This window comes from Microcaecilia unicolor, chromosome 3, assembly GCF_901765095.1.
Source record: "Microcaecilia unicolor chromosome 3, aMicUni1.1, whole genome shotgun sequence".
Lineage (NCBI taxonomy): Eukaryota > Metazoa > Chordata > Amphibia > Gymnophiona > Siphonopidae > Microcaecilia > Microcaecilia unicolor.
The window spans coordinates 486,876,506-486,901,946 of NC_044033.1; the positions used below are offsets into that span (position 1 = coordinate 486,876,506).

Sequence of the window (25,441 nt, forward strand, 5' to 3'; positions counted from 1 at the left end):
TATTCGACACACAATACTACGACTCCTTGGTGCTGAGGAGAATGAGGTCAAATCCTGTCTTGTACTCTGTATTGGGTCCAATGATGCTCAATCCTGATGCACATTAGTGACGCCCACCGTCAAGGCTGGCAGAGACGTACTCAGTGCTGGCATGTCCTCAGTGTCCGGTGCAGCCCCTAAAGCCATGGGGACCAATGCTTCCAATGCTAATGGCAATGGACCAGTCTTAGATGTGCCAAATGTTTCCTCGCACAGCACCGCTTGAATATTAAGGGTCCTTTTTCTGCACTGGAGGACACAGTTTACAATTACAGTCATGGTCAATTACATTTAGATCCTAGGTAAGGCAAGCACCAGCTGTGAGGGTCAGTCAAAGAGATGACCAAACTGCAAACACTTATTAAAACCACTGGAAATTTTATGGAACTTCGGAGGAAAAATAGCCGAAGCAAAATCAAACAGCTCAATTACGGAGAAGGGAGAAAACTCTTCAAAACCATGAAGCTCAGGCCTACATAGGCCAAGGAGCCACGAAAAAATAAAGTTTTTCAGCTCATTTAAAATCTAACAGAGAAACAAAAACAAATAAGGAAGGAGGGGGTGTCCCGCACTGCTATGGAGGGAAAACAAAAATATCTCTAAAAGTAATGGTGTGCTGATGAGAAGCAAACACACATCCTCTCAGCCCTGAAGAAAGATGATGACCGATATTCCAATCAGAAAGATTGTCCAATAGGACTCTGACATCTATGTGATATAAGCTTAAGATGTAAGCTACAGATTGCGAATTAAATGATTGAAAGAGTGAAATATTGGAGAAAAGCTGAGTTTGGACTGGATAGGGTGAGATTGGTGGACCGATAGTCCAAGGCAGCTGAGGCCAGCAAAAGTGTGTCCGTGCATGCGCAGACAGGGCTACTAAAGCTTTCTAGAACTATTCTGAATGCTGACTAGTGTCTGTATCGGGCTCCATCAGATGTCAATCACCCAATTGTGATAACTGCTGTCTTGCTTGTCCCTGGAGAAAATCAATTACAAACTCATGATGAAACAATTCCTACAAAAAGCATATCCATAAGAAAAAAATATTTCTCAACTGAGCAGCTGATACAAAAGTAGACTCACAGAGATATCAACTACTTTTCAAAAAGAAACCAAAATTTATACCTGGAAAAAAAAATCTAAACCTATATAGGTAGGGATCTTTTGTAAAGACCAAAAAAACACAAAAACAGAACCAAAAAAGCTTAAAGTAAAACCTACCTGTATGAGGTGTTTCAGTGAAAATCCTACTTGCACTAAATAGCCAAAAACTAAGGAGGTAAAATACCAGCAGCACATGGAAAAGATCTGCCCATGTCCAAAAAGCTCCAGAAACGTAATTTATACAAGCATAAAACAATTGGCTGATCAATGTGTATGGCTTCTTTGTTTCACTGGTGATGATCAGTTGCAATCGCCAGCTTAAGTTGAAAATATCCATACAAAAATTTTCTAACACAAACTACTTGCCAACTCTTACCCTGTAGGTCGGGTAGCCATATCTAGCAAAATGCTTCTCCATTCTCTTCGCTTGAACTGCCAGATGCGTGCTGTCCCATCACGACTTCCGCTAACAAATCTTTAAAAGAAATAATTTTTTAAAATGCAGGAAATTAAAAAAAAAAACAGAAATATTAACATCTAACAGTTAAAATTATCATATGAAACTGATGATACAGTAAACCTGAAGACACTACTCTGTCAGCATCTGCTGCTATACTCCATGATCTATGACAGTCAAACACAGTGATCTCCACTACTTTTGAGGCAGGATCCATATTAGCCTAAAGACTTCAATATGAGAGCCAAGGTCACTGCTGGATAAAGTGAATGGTGCCCAGAACCCTGAGTATTAAAGGAGAGTGGTCCCCCTCTAATCTTGTAAGAAGTCCAGATGCTCAGGTGTATTCAGAGCAATAAGCATATTTCATTCTCCAGGCTCTCTCTCTCTCAGCCCACCTTCTCTCTCCCAACCCATATTTCCCCCAATACATACTCTCCCAATCATTCTCAACTTCCACAAGCCTCTGCCTCCCAGTCAGCTATCATCATTTTGTCCACTATGCCTTCTACTACTACTTATCATTTCTATAGCACTACTAAACGTACACAGTGCTGTACAATAAACATGTAAGACAGTCCCTGCTCGACACAGCTTACAATCTAATCAAGATAGACAAACAAACAGGACAAATAAGGAATAAGGGAATTACTTAAGATGGGAATGATAAAACAGGTATGGGTACTGAACAAGTGAATAGGAGTTAGGCGTTAAAAGCAGCCTCAAAAAGAGGGCTTTTAGCCTAGATTTGAAGACGACCAGAGCTGGAGATTGCCGTACTGATTCAGGAACTCTATTCCAGGCGTATGTTGCAGCAAGATAAAAGGAATGTAGTCTGGAGTTGGAAGTGGAGGAAAGGGTACAGATAAAGTGAAGATACATACCTGTAGCAGGTATTCTCCAAGGACAGCAGGCTGATTGTTCTCACGATCGAGTCGTCATCCGCGACAGCCCAGGAGACTGGCAAAATTTTGTATAGCAAAATAAAGAACTCTCCAGAACGCTCCGTCGAGCAGGCAGAACACACCGCGAATCCCGCACGTGCCCTCCTCAGTTTAATAAAAAGCAAAACAGAGAACTGCAAAAACTCCAAAGGGGAGGAGGGTGGGTTTGTGAGAAGAATCAGCCGGCTGTCCTCGGAGAATACCTGCTACAGGTTAGTATCTTCACTTTCTCCAAGGACAAGCAGGCTGCTTGTTCTCACAACTGGGGTATTCCTAGCAGCCAGGCTCACTCAAAACAACGAACACTGGTCAATTGGGCCTCGCAACAGCAAGGACATAACAGAGATTGACCTGAAAAGAAACACAACTAAGTGAGAGTGCAACCTGGAACATAACAGAAATGGGCCTAGGAGGGTGGAGTTGGATTCTAAACCCCGAACAGATTCTGCAGAACTCACTGCCTAAACCGACTGTCACGTCGGGTATCCTGCTGAAGGCAGTAGTGAGATGTGAGAATGTATGGACTGATGGCCACATTGCAGCCTTACAAATCTCTTCAATAGAGGCTGACTTCAAGTGAGCCAATGACGCAGCCATGGCTCTGACATAATAAGCCGTGACATGCCCAAGCTGGGCTGACCCTAGAGGGCCATAAGTAAAGGATATGCAATCTGCTAGCCAATTGGAGATTGTGTTTTCCAAGGGCGACTCCCCTCTTGTTGGGACTGAAAGAAACAATTGGGCAGACTGTCTGTAGGGCTTTGTCCGCTCCACGTAAAAGGCCAATGCTCTCTTATAGTCGAAGATGTGCAACTTACCATCTCCAGGGTGGGTATGAGGACGAGGAAAAAATGTTGGCAAGGCAACTGACTGGTACCCACCAGTGGATACAATGCTTTTCAGACACGAGTAGACCTCTTTAAATTTAATCGTAAGCTACAGATTATACAGGCATTCTCTAATAATCTCAGTACAACACAAGAGGTCTCGGTGGTAAAAAAAACCTTCTTCTTGGATACCCCCCGGTCCTTCACACCCACTGATTGAAGCATTTCATCAATGCGTGGATAGAGATCTTAAGAAAGTTGAGAAGAATATCAAGCCCCGTTATTATAACATCACAACGCTAGAACGTAGAGCCATCAAAGATCTCTCCACCAATACTTCTATTGTGATCAAACCAGCGGACAAAGGGGGAGGTATAGTAATTATGGATCGAGCTAAATATGTACAAGAAGTTCAGCGACAATTAGATGATCCAAATTTTTATATCCCTTTACAAGATGACCCCACTGGAGGAATTCAGAAAGATATAGAAGAACTTATAAGTGTTTCATCTAAGATGGGCTTCCTTACCGAAAAAGAAAGGCAATTTTTACAGGTGAGACACCCTGTTATTCCAACCATTTACATACTCCCAAAAATACATAAGTCCACTGAAAATCCACCCGGAAGACCGATTGTTTCAGGAAACGGCTCCATTTTAGAACCATTATCTATTTTTGTGGACTTCTTCTTACGGCCCTTTGTTCCAATTATTCCGTCATATGTGCAAGATACTACCCACATGATTAACATCCTCGAACACTATGATGGTCCGATAACAACCATGGACATTGAGTCGTTATACACAAACATTCCTCAACTTGAAGCATTGAATATAATTGAAGAAATTTTATAAAAAAGGACCACGCACCGAAGAATACCCAATCACTTGATTCTGACTTGCGCAACCATAGCGCTTACTAAGAATTACTTCCGCTTTAATGATACGTATTATCAACAGATTAAAGGCACCGCCATGGGCGCCAGTATGGCACCTGATTTAGCCAACTTATATGTGGGAAAATTTGAAGAAAAATTCCTTACCAACCATCAATTTGCAAACCACATTAAAATCTATCGACGCTACATAGACGATGTCTTCATTCTTTGGCAAGGCAACGAGGAAACTCTCCTCTCATTTCATCAATGGCTGAATAGTCAAGATCCGAATCTCAAATTCACTTTAGAATATGATAGTAACAACATTCACTTCCTTGACATTTCAATTACAAAAACTGACTATTTTTTCAAAACGAGTATTTACAGAAAACCCACAGATCATAACATGTTTTTGCATTATTCAAGCTATCACAACCCCAGTTTGAAGAGTAATTTGCCTTTGAGTCAATTTCTTCGTCTTCGACGCCTCTGCTCAGACTTTGATGATTTCGACCATCAAGCAAGGATTTTGAAAGATAGATTTTCAGTCAGGGGCTATCCACTTCAACACATTAATAATGGACTCAATAGGGCTATAGAGAAAGATCGCTCAGAATTATTGCAACCATCAACACAGAAGAATACACCTGATATAGTGTGTACATTAAAATATTATTTTTTAGCTAAGCACATTTCACGGTCAATTAGGAGATACTGGCACATCCTAGAAGGACTAGAATGTTTTCAAGATAAACAACTGGTCATTGCCTACTCTAGAAACAAGAATTTGAAAGAATACCTTGTGCCCTCCACGCTGCCGGACATTACGGCAGCACCATCACCACTTGGACACCGCAAATGTGGACGTTGCAGTGTATGCATCCATTGTATCGATACTACTAATTTCATCCATCCAAAAACTAAGAAATCATTCAAACTGAACCATACCTCAGATTGTAATACTTCATCTGTAATTTACATTATTGTTTGCCCATGTCCAAGGTTATATGTGGGTAAAACTCTCAGAGCAGTAAAGACCCGAATTATTGAGCATAGGAGCTGCATTAAACGTAAGATTGAGTCCGCTCCCCTGGTCGAACATTGGCATTCAGCAAATCACTCTATTTCGGATCTTAAATTCTTTGTCTTCAAAACTTTGGTTAAGAAATGGAGAGTCTTCAAAACTTTTAATAAATTCTTTATTAACAAACATCCTCCAGGTTCTGGCATCCTTGGTCGCTCTCCCACTTTTTGCTTTCTTCTGTTTTTACCGTGGGGTGTTTGAGTTCTCCGCTTGTCGGCGGATCTCCTCTCAGAAGGAACTCCGACACCACCTTCTGCAAGAACTTAGGGTGAGTGCGGAGGACTACTTTGTTATGATGAAACTTGATATAAGGTGCATGCACTACCAGGGCTTGAAGCTCACTGACTCTACGAGCTGAAGTAACAGCCACAAAGAAAATGACATTCAAGGTCAAATACTTCAGATGGCAGGAATTCAGTGGCTCAAAAGGAGCTTTCATCAACTGGGTGAGAACAACGTTGAGATCCCATGACACTGGTGGAGGTTTGACAGAGGGCTTTGATAAAAACAAACCATTCAAAGCGAAGTACTAAAGGCTGTCCAGAGATAGGCTTACCCTCTACACGTTGATGACAGGCACTAATCGCACTACGGTGAACTCTTAAGGAGTTGGTCTTGAGACCAGACTCTAAGTGTAGAAGGTATTCAAGCAGAGTATGTGTAGGACAAGAAAAAGGATCTAGGGCTTTGCTGTCACACCAGAGGGCAAACCTCCTCCATTTGAAAGAATAACACTTTTTCGTGGAATCTTTCCTGGAAGCAAGCAAGACTTGGGAGACACCTTCTGAAAGACCCAAGGAGGCAATTTCTAAGCTCTCAACATCCAGGCCGTGAGAGCCAGAGACTTGAGGCTGGGATGTAGAAGAGACCCCTCATTCTGGGTGATGAGGGTCAGAAAACACTCCAATCTCCACGGTTCTTTGGAGGACAACTCCAGAAGAAGAGGGAACTAGATCTCACGGGGCCAAAAGGGCGCTATCAGAATCATGCTTCCACGGTCTTGCTTGAATTTCAGCAAAGTCTTCCCTACTAGAGGTACGGGAGGATACCCATACAGAAGGCCTGTCCCCCAATGTAAGAGAAAGGCATATGACGCTAGTTTGTCATGGGCCTGAAGTCTGGAACAGAACTGTAGGACCTTGTGATTGATCTGAGTGGCAAAAAGATCCACCGAGGGGGTGCCCCACGCTCGGAAGATCTTGCGGACTAAGCCCATATTCAGTGACCACTCGTGAGGTTGCATTATCCTGCTCACCTGTCGGCCAGACTGTTGCTTACGCCTGCCCGATAAGTGGCTTGGAGAAACATGCCGTGACGATGTGCCCAAAGCCACATCTGGACGGCTTCCTGACACAGAGGGCGAGATCCGGTGCCCCCCTGCTTGTTGGTGTAATACATGGCAAACTGATTGCCTGTCTGAATTAGAATGATTTGGTTGGACAGCCGATCTCTGAAAGCCTTGACAGCATTCCAGATTGCTCGTAATTCCAGGAGGTTGATCTGAAGATCCTTTTCCTGAAAGGACCAAGCTCCTTGAGTGTGAAGTCCATCTACATGAGCTTCCCACCCCAGGAGGGATGCATCTATCGTCAGGACATTTTGTGGCTGAGGAATTTGGAATGGACGTCCCAAGGTCAAAATGGATTGAATGGTCCACCACTGAACGGAACTGCAAAAGTCGGTGGAGAGATGGATCACATCCTGTAGATCCCCTGTGGCCTGGCACCACTGGGAAGCTAGGGTCCACTGAGCTGATCTCATATGTAGGCATGCCATGGGAGTTACATGAACTGCGGAAGCCATGTGCCCCAAGTGTCAACATCTGCCGAGATGTTATCTGTTGAGACGCTCAAGCCAAGGACACTAGGGACAGGAGATTGTCTGCCCTTGTCTGGGGAAGATAAGCTCGAGACGTCCGTGTGCCCAACAGAGCTCCAATGAACTCCAATTTCTAAACTGGCACAAGGTGAGACTTGGGATAATTGATTACAAACCCCAATAGCTCCAGTACTCGAATAGTCATCCGCATGGACTGTACAGCACCTGCCTCTGAGGTGCTCTTCACCAGCCAATCATCGAGATAAGGGAAAACATGCACTCCCAGTCTGCGTAGCAATGCTGCGACAACTGCCAGGCACTTTGTGAAGACCCTGGGCACAGACACCAGGCCAAAGGACAGTACACAGTACTGAAAGTGCTGTGTTCCCAGCCAAAATCGAAGATACTTCCTGTGAGCTAGGAGTATCGAGATGTGTGTATAGGCATCCTTCAAGTCCAGAGAGCATAGCCAATCGTTTTCTTGAATCATGGGAAGAAGGGTGCCTAGGGAAACCATCCTGAACATTTCTCGGACTAGGAATTTGTTCAGGGCCCTTAGGTCTAGGATGGGAAGCATCCCCCCTGTTTTCTTTTGCACAAGGAAGTACCTGGAATAGAATCCCAGCCCTTCTTCCCCTGGTGGAACAGCTTCGACCACATTGGCCTTTAGAAGGGCGGAGAGTTCCTCTGCAAGTACCTGCTTGTGCTGGGAGCTGAAGGACTGAGCCCCCAGTGGACAATTTGGAGGCGTGGATTTCAGAATGAGAGTGTATCCTAACCGGACTATTTGAAGAATCCACCTGTCGGAGGTTATAAGAGGCCACCTTTGGTGAAAAAAATATCTACCTCCCTCCGACCGGCAAGTTATCCGGCACAGACACTTTTTCTGAGGCTATGCTGCACGGGAGCCAGTCAAAAGCCCGTCCCTTGCTTTTCCTGGTGAGCCCTCAGTGGCTTTAGACGCACGCTGTTGACGAGAACGAGCACGCTGGGACTGAGCTTGGGCAGGCTGCAGAGAAGCAGGAGTGTACCTACGCCTAGCATAGGAATAGGGAGCACTCCTCTTCTCTCCCAAAAAAACTCCTAGATGGGGGCGTGTCAAGATGGCGCCGTGAGCAGATGCTTTGGAAGCGAGCTCCTGCCTTTGCTTGCGGAATTTAAAATTATATACCTGTTTTTTTTCGCAATGCCGCATACCAAACGAAAAGGGACGACTCGGGGGATTCCCCTTCACCCCGCGACGTCCACACCGGCAAGCGGAGGTTTGGAACGCTTCTTCCCTGCATTGTCCCGAAGAAGCGGAGCGGAGTCCTTAGCGGGTGGGGTCGGTGAAGCGATCCCCCGCAGGAAATAGAAGTTTCTCTCTCCCCGCCTTCTACGACGCCTCCTTGCCCTGCAACTGCCCTGAGCGAGACGGGGTTTCTCTTGGAGCCCGGAAAGGCTATCCTGGGGAGCCCAGAGGGGAGCCTGGCTCTGTAAAGATAACTGCAGCTGCAGAGGAGACGGAGGTGAGCTGGGCAAGATCTGGCTGAAGTTATTGGAAATAGAAAAAACCTTGAGACAATCTTCGGATGAGGTAAAGACTTTGCTTTCAATGGACGGGAAGTGAAAAGGCTCCACTAGATATGGCAAAACAAGATTTTACTTCGAAGATTGAGGCCTTACAGAGAGAGACAAAGCAAACTGAAGATTTTAAAAATTGCTGTGGTAAAAGACAATATGGAAAGTCAGAAGAAAAACTGGAACAGATAGAGAATTTCAATAGGAGATTAAATCTCCGAATGTTGAATTTTCCTAGAATATTGGGAGAATCTCCAAAAGATATATTCCAGAGATATCTAAAAGAAAACTTAAATTTTCCCCAAGAAGTATTTCCTCCTTTGAATAAAATCTACTATATACCTAGTACGATGAAAAAAGTCGGGACAGAAAATTCTATTGATTTACAAAATGTCACAGCCATTTTGGAGCAAACAATTGAGGAATCACCTGAAAGGGGGACATTGATAATTTCCTTTGTATTTCAACAGGATTTAAACGCAGTAATGCGTCTTTACTTTAAATCTACTAATCGAGAATTTGCAGGCCAAAGGATCTGGCTTTATCCGGACGTGACTAAATCCACACAAGAAAAACGTAAAAAGTTTCTATCTATGAGGTCAAAAGTATTGGATATGGGAGGTTCTTTCCTCCTGGCTTACCCCTGTAAATGTGTCATCAGGTTGAATCAAGTTAAATATATATACTATATGCCTGATCAGCTTCAGACCTTCCTAGACACTAAACAACGATAGAGTAAGAGTTTATTGGGACTGACGGAACCAAAATTTTCATTTATATGTTTTGATTCTGTATATCTTCACTATTTCCTGCCCCCCCCCATTATTGGGGTCTAAGGAAGCCAATATCTGTCTTTATTTAGACAATTTGTTGAATTATTATTTTCTCTTTTTTTTTTCTCATGTCATGAGTATTTAATGGCTGTATTACACTTTTGCAGTATGATAATTTCTGTAATAAGTATATAAAAAATTAATAAAAATTATAACAACAAAAAACTCCTAGATGAGGCGGTAGTAGCAGAAGACGCCCGGCGGGACAGAGAATCCATAGCATCATGGTGCTTTTTGATCTAATCGACCATGTCCTCTACTTTTTCTCCAAAAAAGGTTATATCCCCCCCCCCCCCCCCCCCCCCCCGGCAAGGAACATCCGCCATTCACTGCTGGGTCTTCTGATCCAGGTCAGAAACACGTAGCCATGAGAGTCTGAGCATTACTATACCTTAAGCAGCTACCTGGGATGCCACATCAAAAGTGTAGTAAGTACCCCTGGCCAGGAATTTGCGACACGCCTTCTGCTGCCTGACCACTTGGTGAAAAGGTTCGACGAGCTCCAGAGGAAGTGCTTCGACCAAACTGGACAGTTGCCTCACCGAGTTCCGCAAGTGGATGCTCGTGTTGAGCTGGGTATGTTTGGATCTTGGCTGTGAGCATAGCGGCCTGATACGTCTTTCTCCCAAAAGAATCCAAGGTCCTAGACTCTCTGCCTGGGGGCACCGAGGCATAGTCTGTAGTACTCTTGGCTCTTCTGAGAGCAGAGTCCACCACCATGGAATAGTGAGGAAGTTGGGCCTTCACCATTACTGGCTCTCCATGGACTCTGTACTGGGACTCAACTTTTTTGGGGACCACTGGATTAGATAGTTTCACATAAGAACTTCATTGAGTGTGTTATGCAAGGGGGCCGTTGCAACCTCTGTGGGTAGAGATGGATAGTCCAAGACCTCGAGCATCTCGGCCCTGAGCTCATCCACAACCTCCACAGGGAAGGGAATATCCTTAGACATTTCCCGACCAAAGGAGGAAAAAGAAAGACTCTAAGGGGGAGACATCCTTTTTTCAATTGGTGGAGTAGGATCAGAGGGGACCCCGTAGGACTCTTCTTCAGAAAAGTATCTGGGATCTTCCTCTTCCTCCCACGAGCACTCATCGGTATCAGACAAAAGCTCTCTAAGAGCAGCCCGAACCCGAGCCTGTCTCGACGTTGAGGAACGACAACCTCGAGGGGGATGTTGAGAAGTCGACCCCTGCCTGGACTGCGGCGAAGCTTCCTCCGCCGACGAGGGAGAATCAACCCAGGTGGCGGCCGACGTCGATGCCGACGGGGACCTCACCACAAACGAAGGCACAAATGCCGCTTCCACAGTCGATGCAGAAGGCGCAAGCACCCCTGCCACTGAAGTAGACTGGCGCAGCAATCCCTCCAGACGCTCAGGAAGAAGGACCCTGATGCGCTCATCAAGAGCTGCCATCAGAAAAGGCTGCGGGGCTGGTGGCAGAATCTGAGGGGGTTCAAGAGCCGGTACCAAGCTGCCAGAAGACCGACACATCGGCACCTCCTGTATAGAGGGTGAGCGGTCCTCCTGGCACCGACGCTTCTCGGGTGCCGAATCTCTCGGCTCCCTGGAGCTCTCAGTACTGCGAATAAGTACATAAGTAATGCCACACTGGGAAAAGACCAAGGATTTATCGAGCCCAGCATCCTATCCATGACAGCGGCCAATCCAGGCCAAGGGCACCTGGCAAGCTTCCCAAACGTACAAACATTCTATACATGTTATTCTTGGAATTGTGGATATTTCCCAAGTCCATTTAGTAGCGGTTTATGGACTTGTCCTTTAGGAAACCGTCTAACCCCTTTTTAAACTCTGCCAAGCTAACCGCCTTCACCACGTTCTCCGGCAACGAATTCCAGAGTTTAATTACACGTTGGGTGAAGAAAACTTTTCTCCGATTTGTTTTAAATTTACTACACTGTAGTTTCATCGCATGCCCCCTAGTCCTAGTATTTTTGGAAAGCGTGAACTGACGCCTCACATCCATCTGTTCCACTCCACTCATTGTTTTATATACCTCTATCATGTCTCCCCTCAGCCGTCTCTTCTCCAAGCTGAAAAGTCCTAGCCTCTTTAGTCTTTCTTCATAGGAAAGTCGTCCCATCCTGCTATCATTTTAGTCGTCCTTCGCTGCAACTTTTCCAGTTCTACTATATCTTTCTTGAGATGCGGCGACCAGAACTGAACACAATACTCAAGGTGCGGTCGCACCATGGAACGATACAACGGCATTATAACATCCTCACACCTGTTTTCCATACCTTTCCTAATAATACCCAACATTCTATTCGCTTTCCTAGCCGCAGCAGTACATTGAGCTCCCTGTAGCGGTATACTAAATAAAGATGAACTTGAGACAAAGTGACCAAAATTGCACATATTCTCAAAGTACATGGACAGATAAGTAGCCTAGTGGTTAGTGCAGTGGACTTTGATCCTGGGGAACTGAGATCCCCATTGCAGCTCCTTGTGACTCTGGGCAAGTCACTTAACCCTCTATTGCCCCTGGTACTACTACTACTTACCACTTCTATAGCGCTACAAGGCATAAGCAACGCTGTACACCATACATGAAAAGACAGCCCCCGCTCAAAGAGTTCACAATCTAAATAGGACAGGGAAACAGACAGAACAACTAAGAGGTAAGGGAATTAAAGAGGTGGGGATAAAAGGGTACAGGGCAAGTGAGTAGTGGTTAGGAGTCAAAAGCAGCGAGAGGTGGGCTTTTAGCCTTGAATTGAAAACGGCCAAAGACGGGGCTAGACGTACAGGCTCGGGAAATCTATTCCAGGCGTGAGGTGCAGCGAGATAAAAAGAACGGAGTCTGGAATTAGCAGTAAATGAGAAGGGGACAGACAAGAGAGATTTATCCACAGAACGGAGTACCCGAGGGGGGGGGGGGCGGATGTAGGGAGAGACAAGAGTGGAGAGGTACTGGGGAGCGGTAGAGTAAGAGAAGTTTGAATTGAATGCGGAAACAGATAGGGAGCCAGTGACTTGAGGAGAGGGCTAATGTGAGCATAGCGACTCTGGCGGAAAATGAGTCGCGCAGCAGAGTTTTGGACTGATTGAAGAGGAAAGAGATGGCTAAGTGGGGGGCTGGTAAGAAGCAGGCTGCAATAATCTAGGCAAGAGGTGATAAGAGTGTGGATAAGGGTTCTGGTAGTGCTCAGAGAGGAAGGGACAGATTTGCTGATGTCATAGAGAAAGAAACGACAGGTTTTGGCAATCTGCTGAATGTGAACAGAGAAGGAGAGAGAGGAGTCGAAGATGACCCCAAGGTTATGAGCTGATGAGACAGGTAGAATGAGAGTGTCATCCACAGAAATAGAGAAAGGGGGAGAGGAGAGGTGGGTTTACGGGGAAAGATGAGAAGCTCGGTTTTGGCCATGTTAAGTTTCAAATGACATTGAGATATCCAGGCAGCGATATCAGATAGGCAGGCTGATACTCTGGTCTGGATGCTGGTTGAGATTTCAGGGGTAGAGAGGTAGATCTGGGAGTCAGCGTAGAGATGGTATTGAAAGCCATGGGATGATATCAGAGAACCAAGGGAAGAAGTGTAGATGGAGAACAGGAGAGGATCGAGAACAGAACCCTGAGGTACACCGATTGGTAGTGGGATAGAAGTGGAAGAGGATCCACCAGAGTGTACACTAAAGGTGTGAAGCGAGAGGTAGGAGGAGAACCAGGAAAGAACAGAGCCTGGTGGCAAAAAGTACCTGAATATATGTAAACCACTTTGAATGTGTAGTTGCAAAAAACTCAGAAAGGCGGTTTATCAAGACCCATTTCCGTTTCCTAATAATTCCTTATTGAGTTTTAGTTGAAATGCATTTGCCCGTGAGTCCATGATGTTCAAGCTGAGCTTGATTTTGTTGGTGATTTCTGTCAGTTCGCGTTTATAAGGAATGTATAATTGACATCATCTGATTAGATTTATTTATTTATTGCACTTCTATCCCACATTTTCCCATCTGTTTGCAGGCTCAATGTGGCTTACAAAAACCTGTTATGGCATCGCCATACCAGGGTTAAGAATACAATTGGTGTTACAAAAAAGTCAAGGAAAACAAGAGGATTTGATAAAAGGGTTGAGGCCTTGGTTGGATAAGGACTTGGATAGTGGGGTCATCATTAGGTTGAAGAGGGTCGGTGATAGTGGTGATCCTTGAGGTACTCTGCAGTCTGCTTTCCACGGTGATGATATGTTTGAGTTTGATTTCACTTGATATGTTCTTGTGGTTATGAAACCCTTGATCCAGCTAAGTATATTTCCACCAATCCAGAAGTAATCTAGTAGTCTTAGTAATATATTATGGTTTACCATGTCGAATGCACTAGACATGTCGAATTGGAGGAGAAGGATGCCTGTTGCTATTTCCTGCTTGAATTTGGCTAGGAGAGTAATTAGTACTGTTTCAGTGCTGTGGAGGGGGCAGAATCCTGATTGTGATTCTTGTAATATTGAGAATCTGTTTATATAATCAGTAAGTTGTTTGGTTACCATGATTTCCATCAGTTTGATTACCAACGGGATAGATGCTACTGGACGGTAGTTAGTGATTTCATTTGTTTTTTTCTTGATATATTTTGGTATTGGGGTAAGTAGGATATTGCCATTTTCCTTAGGGAAGAGGCCTTGCTGAAGCATGTAATTTAGGTTGGATGTGAGGTCCGCTATGAAGCGGATAGGGGTGGATTTTATTAGGTAGCTGGGACAGGTATCTAGTTTACAGTGAGTGTTGGTGAACCTTCTAATCGCCTGGTAACTGTTTCAACGGTGAGGAGAGCGAAGTTTGACCAGGTTCGATCAACTGGGTATTCTTCAAAGGTTGGGTCCAACTCGTTAAGGAAGTTTTCGATATCGGTGTTGTCCTGAGGTAATGTGTTGTGTAGGTTTACAAATTTTTCACTGAAGTACTTAGCAAGTTTGTTTGCGGATGAGATGTATTTCTTGTAGTGACCAAGGTGGTGTCTAGGAGTTTGTTCACAAGTTGGTATAATTTCTTCGAGTCTTTGTAATCTGTACCTATTTTAGTTTTATAGTATGATCTTTTGGTCTGTCTTATTACGTATGTGCATTTTCTTTGGGTTTGTTTCCATGTGTTGAGTGCATGATCATCTTTTGTTTTTTTTCCATGCTCGTTCGAATTTCCTGGCTTGCGTTTTTAGCTTTTCAGTTCATCGTTGAACCATGGTATCGAGTTATGCTTATGTGAGGCTCTTGTTTGTAAGGGTGCTATCTCTCCGCTACGGCTTTGTCTTCCCTGATCGCCCCTTTTACTCCTCGGTCATTTAGCAGTCCAAGCAATTCTTTTGCCGGCTTCCTGCTTTTAATATACCTAATAAAATTTTTACTAGGTATTTTTGCCTCCAACGCAATCTTTTTTCAAAGTCCCTCAGCCTTCTTTATCAGCGCTTTGCATCTCACTTGACATTCCTCATGCTGTTTCTTATTACTTTCAGTCAGTTCCTTCTTCCATTTTCTGAAGAATTTTCCTTTCGCTCCAATAGCTTCCTTCACCTCACTTTTTAACCATGCCAGCTGTCGTTTGGTCTTCCGTCCTCCTTTTTTAATATGCAGAATATATTTGGCCTAGGCTTCCAGGATTGTGTTTTTGAACAGCATCCACGCCTGATCTAAATTTTTGACCCTCGCAGTCGCTCCTCTAAGATTTTTTTTCACTGTTCTTTTCATTTTATCATAGCCTCCTTTTTAAAGTTAAACGCTAATGTATTGGATTTCCTATGTATACTTACTTCAAAGCTAATATCAAATATGATCATATTATGATCTCAAGCAGCCCCAGCACCATTACCTCCCACACCAGATCAGGCGCTCCACTAAGGACAAGGTCTAGAAGTTTTCCTTCTCGTCGGCTCCTGTACCAGCTGTTCCATAAAGCAGTCCTTTATTTCATCAAGGAATTTTACCTCCCTAGTGTGCCCTGATGCTACATTTACCCAGTCAATATTGGGGTAATTGAAATCATCCATTATTATTGTGTTGTCCAGTTTGTTTGTGTCCCTAATTTCCTTTAACGTTTCTACATCCATCTGTTCATCCTGGTCAGGCAGACGGTAGTAAACTCCTATCACTGTCCTTTTCCCCTTTACACGTGGAATTTCAATCCATAGGGATTCCAAGGTGTGTTTTGTTTCCTGCAGAATTTTCAACCTATTTAATTCAAGGCTCAACTTAATATACAATGCTACCCCTCCACCAATTCGATCTATCCTATCACTACGATATAATTTGACAGTGTCCCACTAGTTATCCTCCTTCCACCAGGTCTCAGAGATGCCTATTATATCTAATTTTTTCATTTAGTGCAATATATTCTAACTCTCCCATCTTATTTCTTAGGCTTCTGGCATTTGCATATAGACATTTCAAACACTGTTTGTTGTTCCTATTTACATCATGCTTAGTACTTGACAGTATTAATTTGCATCTTTTGTCTGATTTTTATTTTAGGACACCTGATCTACTACGATCTCTTTTGCAACCTCACTATCAGGATATCCTATCCTCCCTGTTTTGGTGATATCTTTGAAAGATACCTCATCCCGAACCATGTGCTTTTGAGTGACTGTCGGCCTTCCTGACGTTTCTAGTTTAAAAGCTGCTCTACCTCCTTTTTAAATGCAGACGCCAGCAGCCTGGTCCCACCCTGGTTAAGGTGGAGCCCAACCTTTCGGAATACGCTCCCCCTTTTTCAGAATGTTGCCCAGTTCCTAACAAATCTAAAACCTTCTTTCCTGCACCATCGTCTCATCCACACATTGAGACTCTGGAGCTCTGCCTGTCTCTTGGGCCCTACGCGTGGAACAGGTAGCATTTCAAAAAATGATACCCTAGAGGCTCTGGATTTGAGCTTTCTACCTAAGAGCCTAAATTTGGCTTCCAGAACCTCTCTCCCACATTTTCTTATATCATTGGTACTCACACGTACCAAGACAGCTGGCTCCTCCCCAGCACTATCTAAAATCCTATCTAGGTGGTGAATGAGGACCGCCACCTTCGCACCAGGCAGGCAAGTCACCAGGAAATCCTCACACCCACCAGCCACCCAGCTATCTATATGCCTAATGATCGAATCACCAACTACAACAGCTATCCTAACCCTTCCCTCCCGGGCAGCATTTGGAGACACATCCTCAGTGCGAGAGGATAGTACATCCCCTGGTGGGCAGGTCCTGGCTACAGGAGTACTTCTTACTTCAGGGTGATGCTCTCCTTCTAGGAGACCTCTCTCCTCCAAGGTAGCACAGGGGCTACCAGACTGGAGGTGGGACTTCTCTACAACATCCCTGTAGGTCTCCTCTATGTACCTCTCTGTCTCCCTCAGCTCCACCAAGTCTGCTACTCTAGCCTCAAGAGAACAGATCTGTTCTCTGACAGCTAGGAGCTCTTTGCATCGGGCACATACATATAACCGCTCACCAACTGGGAGATAATCATACATGTGACACTCAATGCAAAAGACTGCATAGCACCCGTCTCGCTGCAGGACTGCTGACTCCATCTTAGTATTTTTGAGTTTTTCAATAATTTAAAACTTGCTAAAGTATTAAGGATATTAGCCTAATATAAAAATGTCTTAGTTTATATGGTATATTGTGTGATTTATTTACTGTTTCCTTCTTAGATGGTAATGGAATGTATTTGAAACTCTGTAAGAGCACTCCTTCCTTGTTATCCTAATTACAATAACTGACTATAAATGAAGAGTTGTCCTAGGGGTGGGCGGGAAGACTAAACTAGATCCTGCAGTGCCTGCTAGAGGCTGTTAATGCTGTGGTACAAAGTTCAAGTTTTAAAACTAAGGGGAAAAGACTATGGAGATTAGTTGATAAAATTTGCTTTTTTATATTTGTATTCTGCCTATCACTAACCTACAATTTCTCCTTTAAACCCCAATCTTTTAGTTACCAAAGCACAATGCAAAATAATGTTCACTTACCAGAGAAATGTCCTCTTCTCTCAGAACTTCTCAGAAAGTAAGTTCAGTGGGACCTTTCCTCTTTATATAGTTTTGAATCTAAGGGGCCTTTTTTAAACAAGCTCTTTGAAGCTAACTCAGCAACCTATGCAAATACTCTACTTCCCCCACCCCTTAGTTAACGAGCGGGAAAGAGTATAAATGATATAAATAATAATAATAATAACAACACCTAATTGAGGTCACTGGATGTGCTACCTCTCAGTTGTCATTTATTTATAACACTGTACATTATTGTAATCACATATTGTTACTATCATCCCGTTATGGATAATAATACATGATATATTAACCAATTGTTATTTTGCTTACTACGCTATAAGACCCATTTTATCAAGTTTTTTTTTCTTTTATCAATAGATGTGTACTATATTTGTAACAGTCTTCATTTTTTCACTTCTTTTTCTGCGGTTAATAATGTATGCATTTTAATTAGCATTGCAGAAAAGGGTATAGTTGCCTTATTTCATATTTATTTTTTTTGTTTTAACTTATTGCTATTTGCGCACCATTTTAAATTAATCTTTTAATTAATCAATTTATTTTCTTTATTTATTTTTTATGTTACAGCTTTGATTGATTACTTATTTTTGATTGATTTTTTATTAGTAGATATTATCTATGTTCAGTTTTAATCATTTATTTATTGTTTCATTTTGTATTTCATTGGTGTACTGTATTTTATAGATAAGTATATTAATATGCATATATTTATTTTTATGATAGATAAGGATCCTGATGAAAGGCACGTCTGCCAAAACACAGCCACGTTGAGCAACAACTGGTTTACATCATTTTCAAAGCACTAAAAGCGAATGCTACATACCTGCAGAAGGTATTCTCCGAGGACAGCAGGCTGATTGTTCTCACTGATGGGTGACGTCCACGGCAGCCACTCCAATCGGAAAACTTTACTAGCAAAGGCCTTTGCTAGTCCTCGCAAGTCCATAGACCGCTATTAAATGGACTTGGAAAAATTCCGCATTTTTAGGTATAACTTGTCTGGAATGTTTTTACGTTTGGGGAGCGTGCCAGGTGCCCTTGACCTGGATTGGCCACTGTCGGTGACAGGATGCTGGGCTAGATGGACCTTTGGTCTTTCCCAGTATGGCACTACTTATGTACTTATGTACTTATCTTCCCGCCCGAACCGGCTCGTGTTCGTCAGTCCCGTATGTAGCAAGACAAAGACAAGGGAAGACACAACTCCAAAGGGGAGGCGGGCTGGTTTGTGAGGACAATCAGCCTGCTGTCCTCGGAGAATACCTTCTACAGGTATGTAGCATTCGCTTTCTCCGAGGACAAGCAGGCTGCTTGTTCTCACTGATGGGGTATCCCTAGCCCCCAGGCTCACTCAAAACAACAAACATGGTCAATTGGGCCTCGCAACGGCGAGGACATAACTGAGATTGACCTAACAACTTATCCAACTAACTGAGAGTGTAGCCTGAAACAGAATAAAACATGGGCCTAGGGGGGTGAAGTTGGATTCTAAACCCTGAACAGATTCTGAAGCACTGACTGCCCGAACCGATTGTCGTGTCGGGTATCCTGCTGCAGGCAGTAATGAGATGTGAATGTGTGGACAGATGACCATGTCGCAGCTTTGCAGATCTCTTCAATAGTGGCTGACTTCAAGTGGGCCACTGACGCTGCCATGGCTCTAACATTATGAGCCGTGACATGACCCTCAAGAGCCAGCCCAGCCTGGGCGTAAGTGAAGGAAATGCAATCTGCTACCCAATTTGAAATGGTGCGTTTCCCCACAGCCACTCCCCTCCTGTTGGGATCAAAAGAAACAAACAATTGGGCGGACTGTCTGTTGGGCTGTGTCCGCTCCAGATAGAAGGTCAATGCTCTTTTGCAGTCCAATGTGTGCAGCTGACGTTCAGCAGGGCAGGAATGAGGACGGGGAAAGAATGTTGGCAAGACAATTGACTGGTTCAGATGGAACTCCGACACAACCTTTGGCAAGAACTTAGGGTGAGTGCGGAGGACTACTCTGTTATGATGAAATTTGGTGTAAGAGGCCTGGGCTACCAGGGCCTGAAGCTCACTGACTCTACGAGCTGAAGTAACTGCCACCAAGAAAATGACCTTCCAGGTCAAGTACTTCAGATGGCAGGAGTTCAGTGGTTCAAAAGGAGGTTTCATCAGCTGGGTGAGAACGACATTGAGATCCCATGACACTGTAGGAGGTTTGACGGGGCTTTGACAAAAGCAAACCTCTCATGAAGCGAACAACTAAAGGCTGTCCTGAGATCGGCTTACCTTCCACACGGTAATGGTATGCACTGATTGCGCTAAGGTGAACCCTTACAGAGTTGGTCTTGAGACCAGACTCAGACAAGTGCAGAAGGTATTCAAGCAGGGTCTGTGTAGGACAAGAGCGAGGATCTAGGGCCTTGCTGTCACACCAGACAGCAAACCTCCTCCATAGAAAAAAGTAACTCCTCTTAGTGGAATCTTTTCTGGAAGTAAGCAAGATGCGGGAGACACCCTCTGACAGACCCAAAGAGGCAAAGTCTACGCTCTCAACATCCAGGCCGTGAGAGCCAGAGACTGGAGGTTGGGATGCAGAAGCGCCCCTTCGTTCTGTGTGATGAGGGTCGGAAAACACTCCAATCTCCACGGTTCTTCGGAGGACAACTCCAGAAGAAGAGGGAACCAGATCTGACGCGGCCAAAATGGAGCAATCAGAATCATGGTGCCTCGGTCTTGCTTGAGTTTCAACAAAGTCTTCCCCACCAGAGGTATGGGAGGATAAGCATACAGCAGACCTTCCCCCCAGTCCAGGAGGAAGGCATCCGATGCCAGTCTGCCGGGGGCCTGAAGTCTGGAACAGAACTGAGGGACCTTGTGGTTGGCTCGAGATGCAAAGAGATCTACCAAGGGGGTGCCCCACACCTGGAAGATCTGGCGCACTACTCGGGAGTTGAGCGACCACTCGTGAGGTTGCATAATCCTGCTCAGTCTGTCGGCCAGACTGTTGTTTATGCCTGCCAGATATGTGGCTTGGAGCACCATGCCGTGACGGCGAGCCCAGAGCCACATGCTGATGGCTTCCTGACACAGGGGGCGAGATCCGGTGCCCCCCTGCTTGTTGATGTAATACATGGCAACCTGATTGTCTGTCTGAATTTGGATAATTTGGTGGGACAGCCGATCTCTGAAAGCCTTCAGAGCGTTCCAGACCGCTCGTAACTCCAGGAGATTGATCTGCAGATCGCGTTCCTGGAGGGACCAGCTTGCCTGGGTGTGAAGCCCATCGACATGAGCTCCCCACCCCAGGAGAGACGCATCCGTAGTCAGCACTTTTTGTGGCTGAGGAATTTGGAAAGGACGTCCCAGAGTCAAATTGGACCAAATCGTCCACCAATACAGGGATTTGAGAAAACTCGTGGACAGGTGGATCACGTCCTCTAGATCCCCAGCAGTCTGAAACCACTGGGAAGCTAGGGTCCATTGAGCAGATCGCATGTGAAGGCGGGCCATGGGAGTCACATGAACTGTGGAGGCCATGTGGCCCAACAATTTCAACATCTGCCGAGCTGTGATCTGCTGGGACGCTTGCACCCGCGAGACGAGGGACAACAAGTTGTTGGCTCTCGTCTCTGGGAGATAGGCACGAGCCGTCCGAGAAACCAGCAGAGCTCCTATGAATTCAAGTCTCTGTACTGGGAGAAGATGGGACTTTGGATAATTTATCACAAACCCCAGTAGCTCCAGGAGGCGAATAGTCATCTGCATGGACTGTAGAGCTCCTGCCTCAGATGTGTTCTTCACCAGCCAATCATCGAGATAGGGGAACACATGTACTCCCCGCCTGCGAAGCGCCGCTGCTACTACAGCCAAGCACTTCGTGAACACTCTGGGCGCAGAGGCGAGCCCTAAGGGTAGCACACAGTACTGGAAGTGACGTGTGCCCCAGCTGAAATCGCAGATACTGTCTGTGAGCTGGCATTATCGGGATGTGCGTGTAGGCGTCCTTCAATTCCAGAGAGCATAGCCAGTCGTTTTCCTGAATCATGGGAAGAAGGGTGCCTTGACCAGATATTTGTTCAGGGCCCTTAGGTCTAGGATGGGACGCATCCCCCCTGTTTTCTTTTCCACAAGAAAGTACCTGGAATAGAATCCCAGCCCTTCTTGCCCAGATGGCACGGGCTCGACCGCATTGGCGCTGAGAAGGGCGGAGAGTTCCTCTGCAAGTACCTGCTTGTGCTGGAAGCTGTAGGATTGAGCTCCCGGTGGGCAATTTGGAGGTTTGGAGGCCAAATTGAGGGTGTATCCTTGCCGGACTATTGGAAGAACCCAACGGTCGGAGGTTATGAGAGGCCACCTTTGGTGAAAAACTTTCAACCTCCCCCCGACCGGCAGATCGCCCGGCACTGACACGTTGATGTCGGCTATGCTCTGCTGGAGCCAGTCAAAAGCTCGCCCCCTGCTTTTGCTGGGGAGCTGTGGGGCCTTGCTGAGGCGCACGCTGCTGACGAGAGTGAGCACGCTGGGGCTTAGCCTGGGCCGCAGGCTGTCGAGAAGAAGGATTGTACCTACGCTTACCAGAAGAGTAGGGAACAGTCTTCCTTCCCCCATAAAAACGTCTACCTGAGGAGGTAGATGCTGAAGGCTGCCGGCGGGAGAACTTGTCGAAAGCGGTATCCCGCTGGTGGAGCTGCTCTACCACCTGTTCAACTTTCTCTCCAAAAATATTGTCCGCTCGGCAAGGGGAGTCTGTAATCCGCTGCTGGATCCTATTCTCCAGGTCGGAGGCACGCAGCCATGAGAGTCTGCGCATCACCACACCTTGAGCAGCGGCCCTGGACACGACATCAAAGGTATCATATACCCCTCTGGCCAGGAATTTTCTGCACGCCTTCAGCTGCCTGACCTCCTCCTGAAATGGCTTGGCTTGCTCAGGAGGGAGCTTGTCCACCAAGCCCGCCAACTGCCGCACATTGTTCCGCATATGTATGCTCGTGTAGAGCTGGTAAGACTGGATTTTGGCCACGAGCATAGAAGAATGGTAGGCCTTCCTCCCAAAGGAGTCTAAGGTTCTAGAGTCCTTGCCCGGGGGCGCCGAAACATGCTCCCTAGAACTCTTAGCCTTCTTTAGGGCCAGATCCACCACACCAGAGTCGGGAGGCAACTGAGTGCGCATCAGCTCTGGGTCCCCATGGATCCGGTACTGGGACTCGATCTTCTTGGGAATGTGGGGATTACTTAGAGGCTTGGTCCAGTTCGCCAGCAATGTCTTTTTTAGGACATGATGCATGGGTACTGTGGACGCTTCCTTAGGTGGAGAAGGATAGTCCAGGAGCTCAAACATTTCAGCCCTGGGCTCGTCCTCCACAACCACCGGAAAGGGGATGGCCGTAGACATCTCCCGGACAAAGCCCGCAAAAGACAGACTCTCGGGAGAAGAAAGCTGCCTTTCAGGGGAGGGAGTGGGATCGGAAAGTAGGCCATCAGACTCCTCGTCAGAGAAATATCTGATGTCCTCTTCCTCCTCCCACGAGGCCTCACCATCGGTATCAGACACAAGTTCATGAACCTGTGTCTGAAGCCGTGCCCGACTCGACTCCGTGGAAACACGGCCACGGTGGGAGCGTCGAGAGGTAGACTCCCTCGCCCGCACCGGTGAAGCTCCCTCCGCTGACGTCGTCAGGGAGCCTTCCTGGGAGGCGACCGCAGTCGGTACCGCAAGCGGCACCGATGTTGGAGACCTCACCCCGGGCAAGGGGCCAGCTGGCGCCTCACTCGACGGTACCGGTGGCGCAAGCACCCCCGGTACCGGAGGGGAAGGGCGCAACAGCTCTCCCAGGATCTCTGTGAGAACGGCCCGGAGACTCTCGTGCAGAGCGGCTGTGGAGAAAGACATGGAAGCCGATGCAGGCGTCGAAGTCAGAGTCTGTTCCGGGCGTGGAGGCTGTTCCGGGCTGTCCAAGGTGGAGCGCATCAACACCTCCTGAACAGAGGGTGAGCGGTCCTCCCGGTGCCGATGCCTACTGGGTGCCGACTCCCTCGGCGACCCAGAGCTCTCGGTACCGATGCGGGAAGGAGACCGGTGTCGATGCTTCTTTGACTTTTTCAAACGAAGCATGTCACCGGAACTTCCCGGTACCGACGAGGACGTAGAATCCAGCCGTCGCTTCCTCGGGGCCGAGGCCGAAGAAGGTCGGTCTCGGGGGGGCTGTACCGCAGGAGCCCTCAGGGTAGGGGGAGACCCAACCGAAGGCTCACCGCCACCAGCAGGGGAATGGACAGCCCTCACCTGCACTCCAGTCGAAGCACCACCGTCCGACGACATCAGCACTAGTGGAGGTCCCGGTACCACCGACGCCGACGCAGCCTTTCGATGTCTCGGTACCGACGATGCAGAGGGTCGATGCCTCGATGCAGTCGATGCCGAGGTCGAAGGTCTTGAAGCTGTCCACGTCGATGCACTCGATGCCCCCGGTGCTGTTGCCGATGAAGAGCCCGAGAACAACACGTTCCAGTGGGCCAATCTCGCTACCTGAGTCCTCTTCTGTAAAAGGGCGCAAAGACTACAGGCCTGCGGGCAGTGCCCAGCCCCCAGACACTGAAGACACGACGCGTGCCTATCAGTGAGCGAGATTACCCGGGCGCACTTCTTGAAGCCGCTGGGAGACTTCGATGACATGGACGGAAAAATCACGCCACCGAAATCAAAACTCGTAATGGCGGTAAAGGCACCAAAAATAGGGAGAGAAAAAACCCGAACCGAGGCCTCAAAAAGGCCTACCCCGAAAACGAAAGGAAACTTAGCGGGGCAAAAGCTGGAAACACGGGAAAAGGGAAAAGACCGTAAAGGTCTTCTTCTAATTTTTTTTTTTTTTGAGCAAAAAACGCGAAGACGCGCGAGGGTCAACTTGAGGGGCGCAAAACACGACCGTCCCAAGCGCAGACAAAAGAAGACTGACGAACACGAGCCGGTTTGGGCGGGAAGATGGCCACGCATGCGCGGTGCGCATCGGCGCGCGAGGACTAGCAAAGGCCTTTGCTAGTAAAGTTTTCCAATTGGAGGGGCTGCCGTGGACGTAACCCATCAGTGAGAACAAGCAGCCTGCTTGTCCTCGGAGAAGGCCTGATTGTCTGGATTTGTTTTGGTTTCCTCTTTACGTTTCCTCACTCCTGACTGTTGGTTTTACACACATTCGTGAGGTTTGACTCTGTTGATGCTTGACACCAAGGAAAATCAGTGATCTCTTGGTGTCAATGTATCCAGTGCCCCATTGCAGCTCCTCAGTTCTACTGCACTGATCTCTCTGACACCAATGACAACAAACTAAAGTTAGAAATTCCATAGATCCTCTCTCTTCTTTTCTTGGCTACAAAGCCAAGGTCAACTGGGAACACAAAAATGGCAATGAGAGAGTTCATGATCAGTTTTAAAGGCACTACAAGAAGCAATTATAAATATTCACACCACCCCATTTTCTTTTAAGCTTCTATCAGAGATAGGCTGTGAAAAAAAAAAACCACACACACACAGCTGTAGTGAAACAAATGACATGATATTCAAAAACAGAAGGCCCAGTCAGAACACCAAGCATCAAAAAGGGGTAACAAGGGCAAAATGTGGAAGAACAAAACATTTCAAAAACGGACAAAAGAAATAATTAAAAGAGCTAAGGGGAACACACAACCTCATGTGCAACTCAAAAAAACTGAGAAAAACCTGAAAAGGCCTGAAATTGGTACTTGACAGGCTCTAACTTGACACATTTCACGGGGTCTACAGAAGAAGAAAAACAAAGGTGCCCCACACAACATAGCACAAAAGTAAACAGCACATGCGCACTTGAGGCACTAAAAGTTTCAAAAAACTATCTGATGTTAATGAAGCTTTTTCTTTCACCA

At 46.2% G+C, this 25,441-nt stretch overlaps 1 protein-coding gene across 1 annotated transcript in view; it reads right to left on the minus strand.

Moving 5' to 3' along the window:
* Nucleotides 1-25,441, minus strand: part of PHIP (pleckstrin homology domain interacting protein) — an 863,049-nt gene that overhangs the window by 662,194 nt on the left and 175,414 nt on the right. The window contains exon 12 of the mRNA XM_030199061.1: nucleotides 1,523-1,621. Coding sequence (XP_030054921.1) covers nucleotides 1,523-1,621 — 99 coding nt within the window. The remainder of the gene's footprint in view (nucleotides 1-1,522; nucleotides 1,622-25,441) is intronic.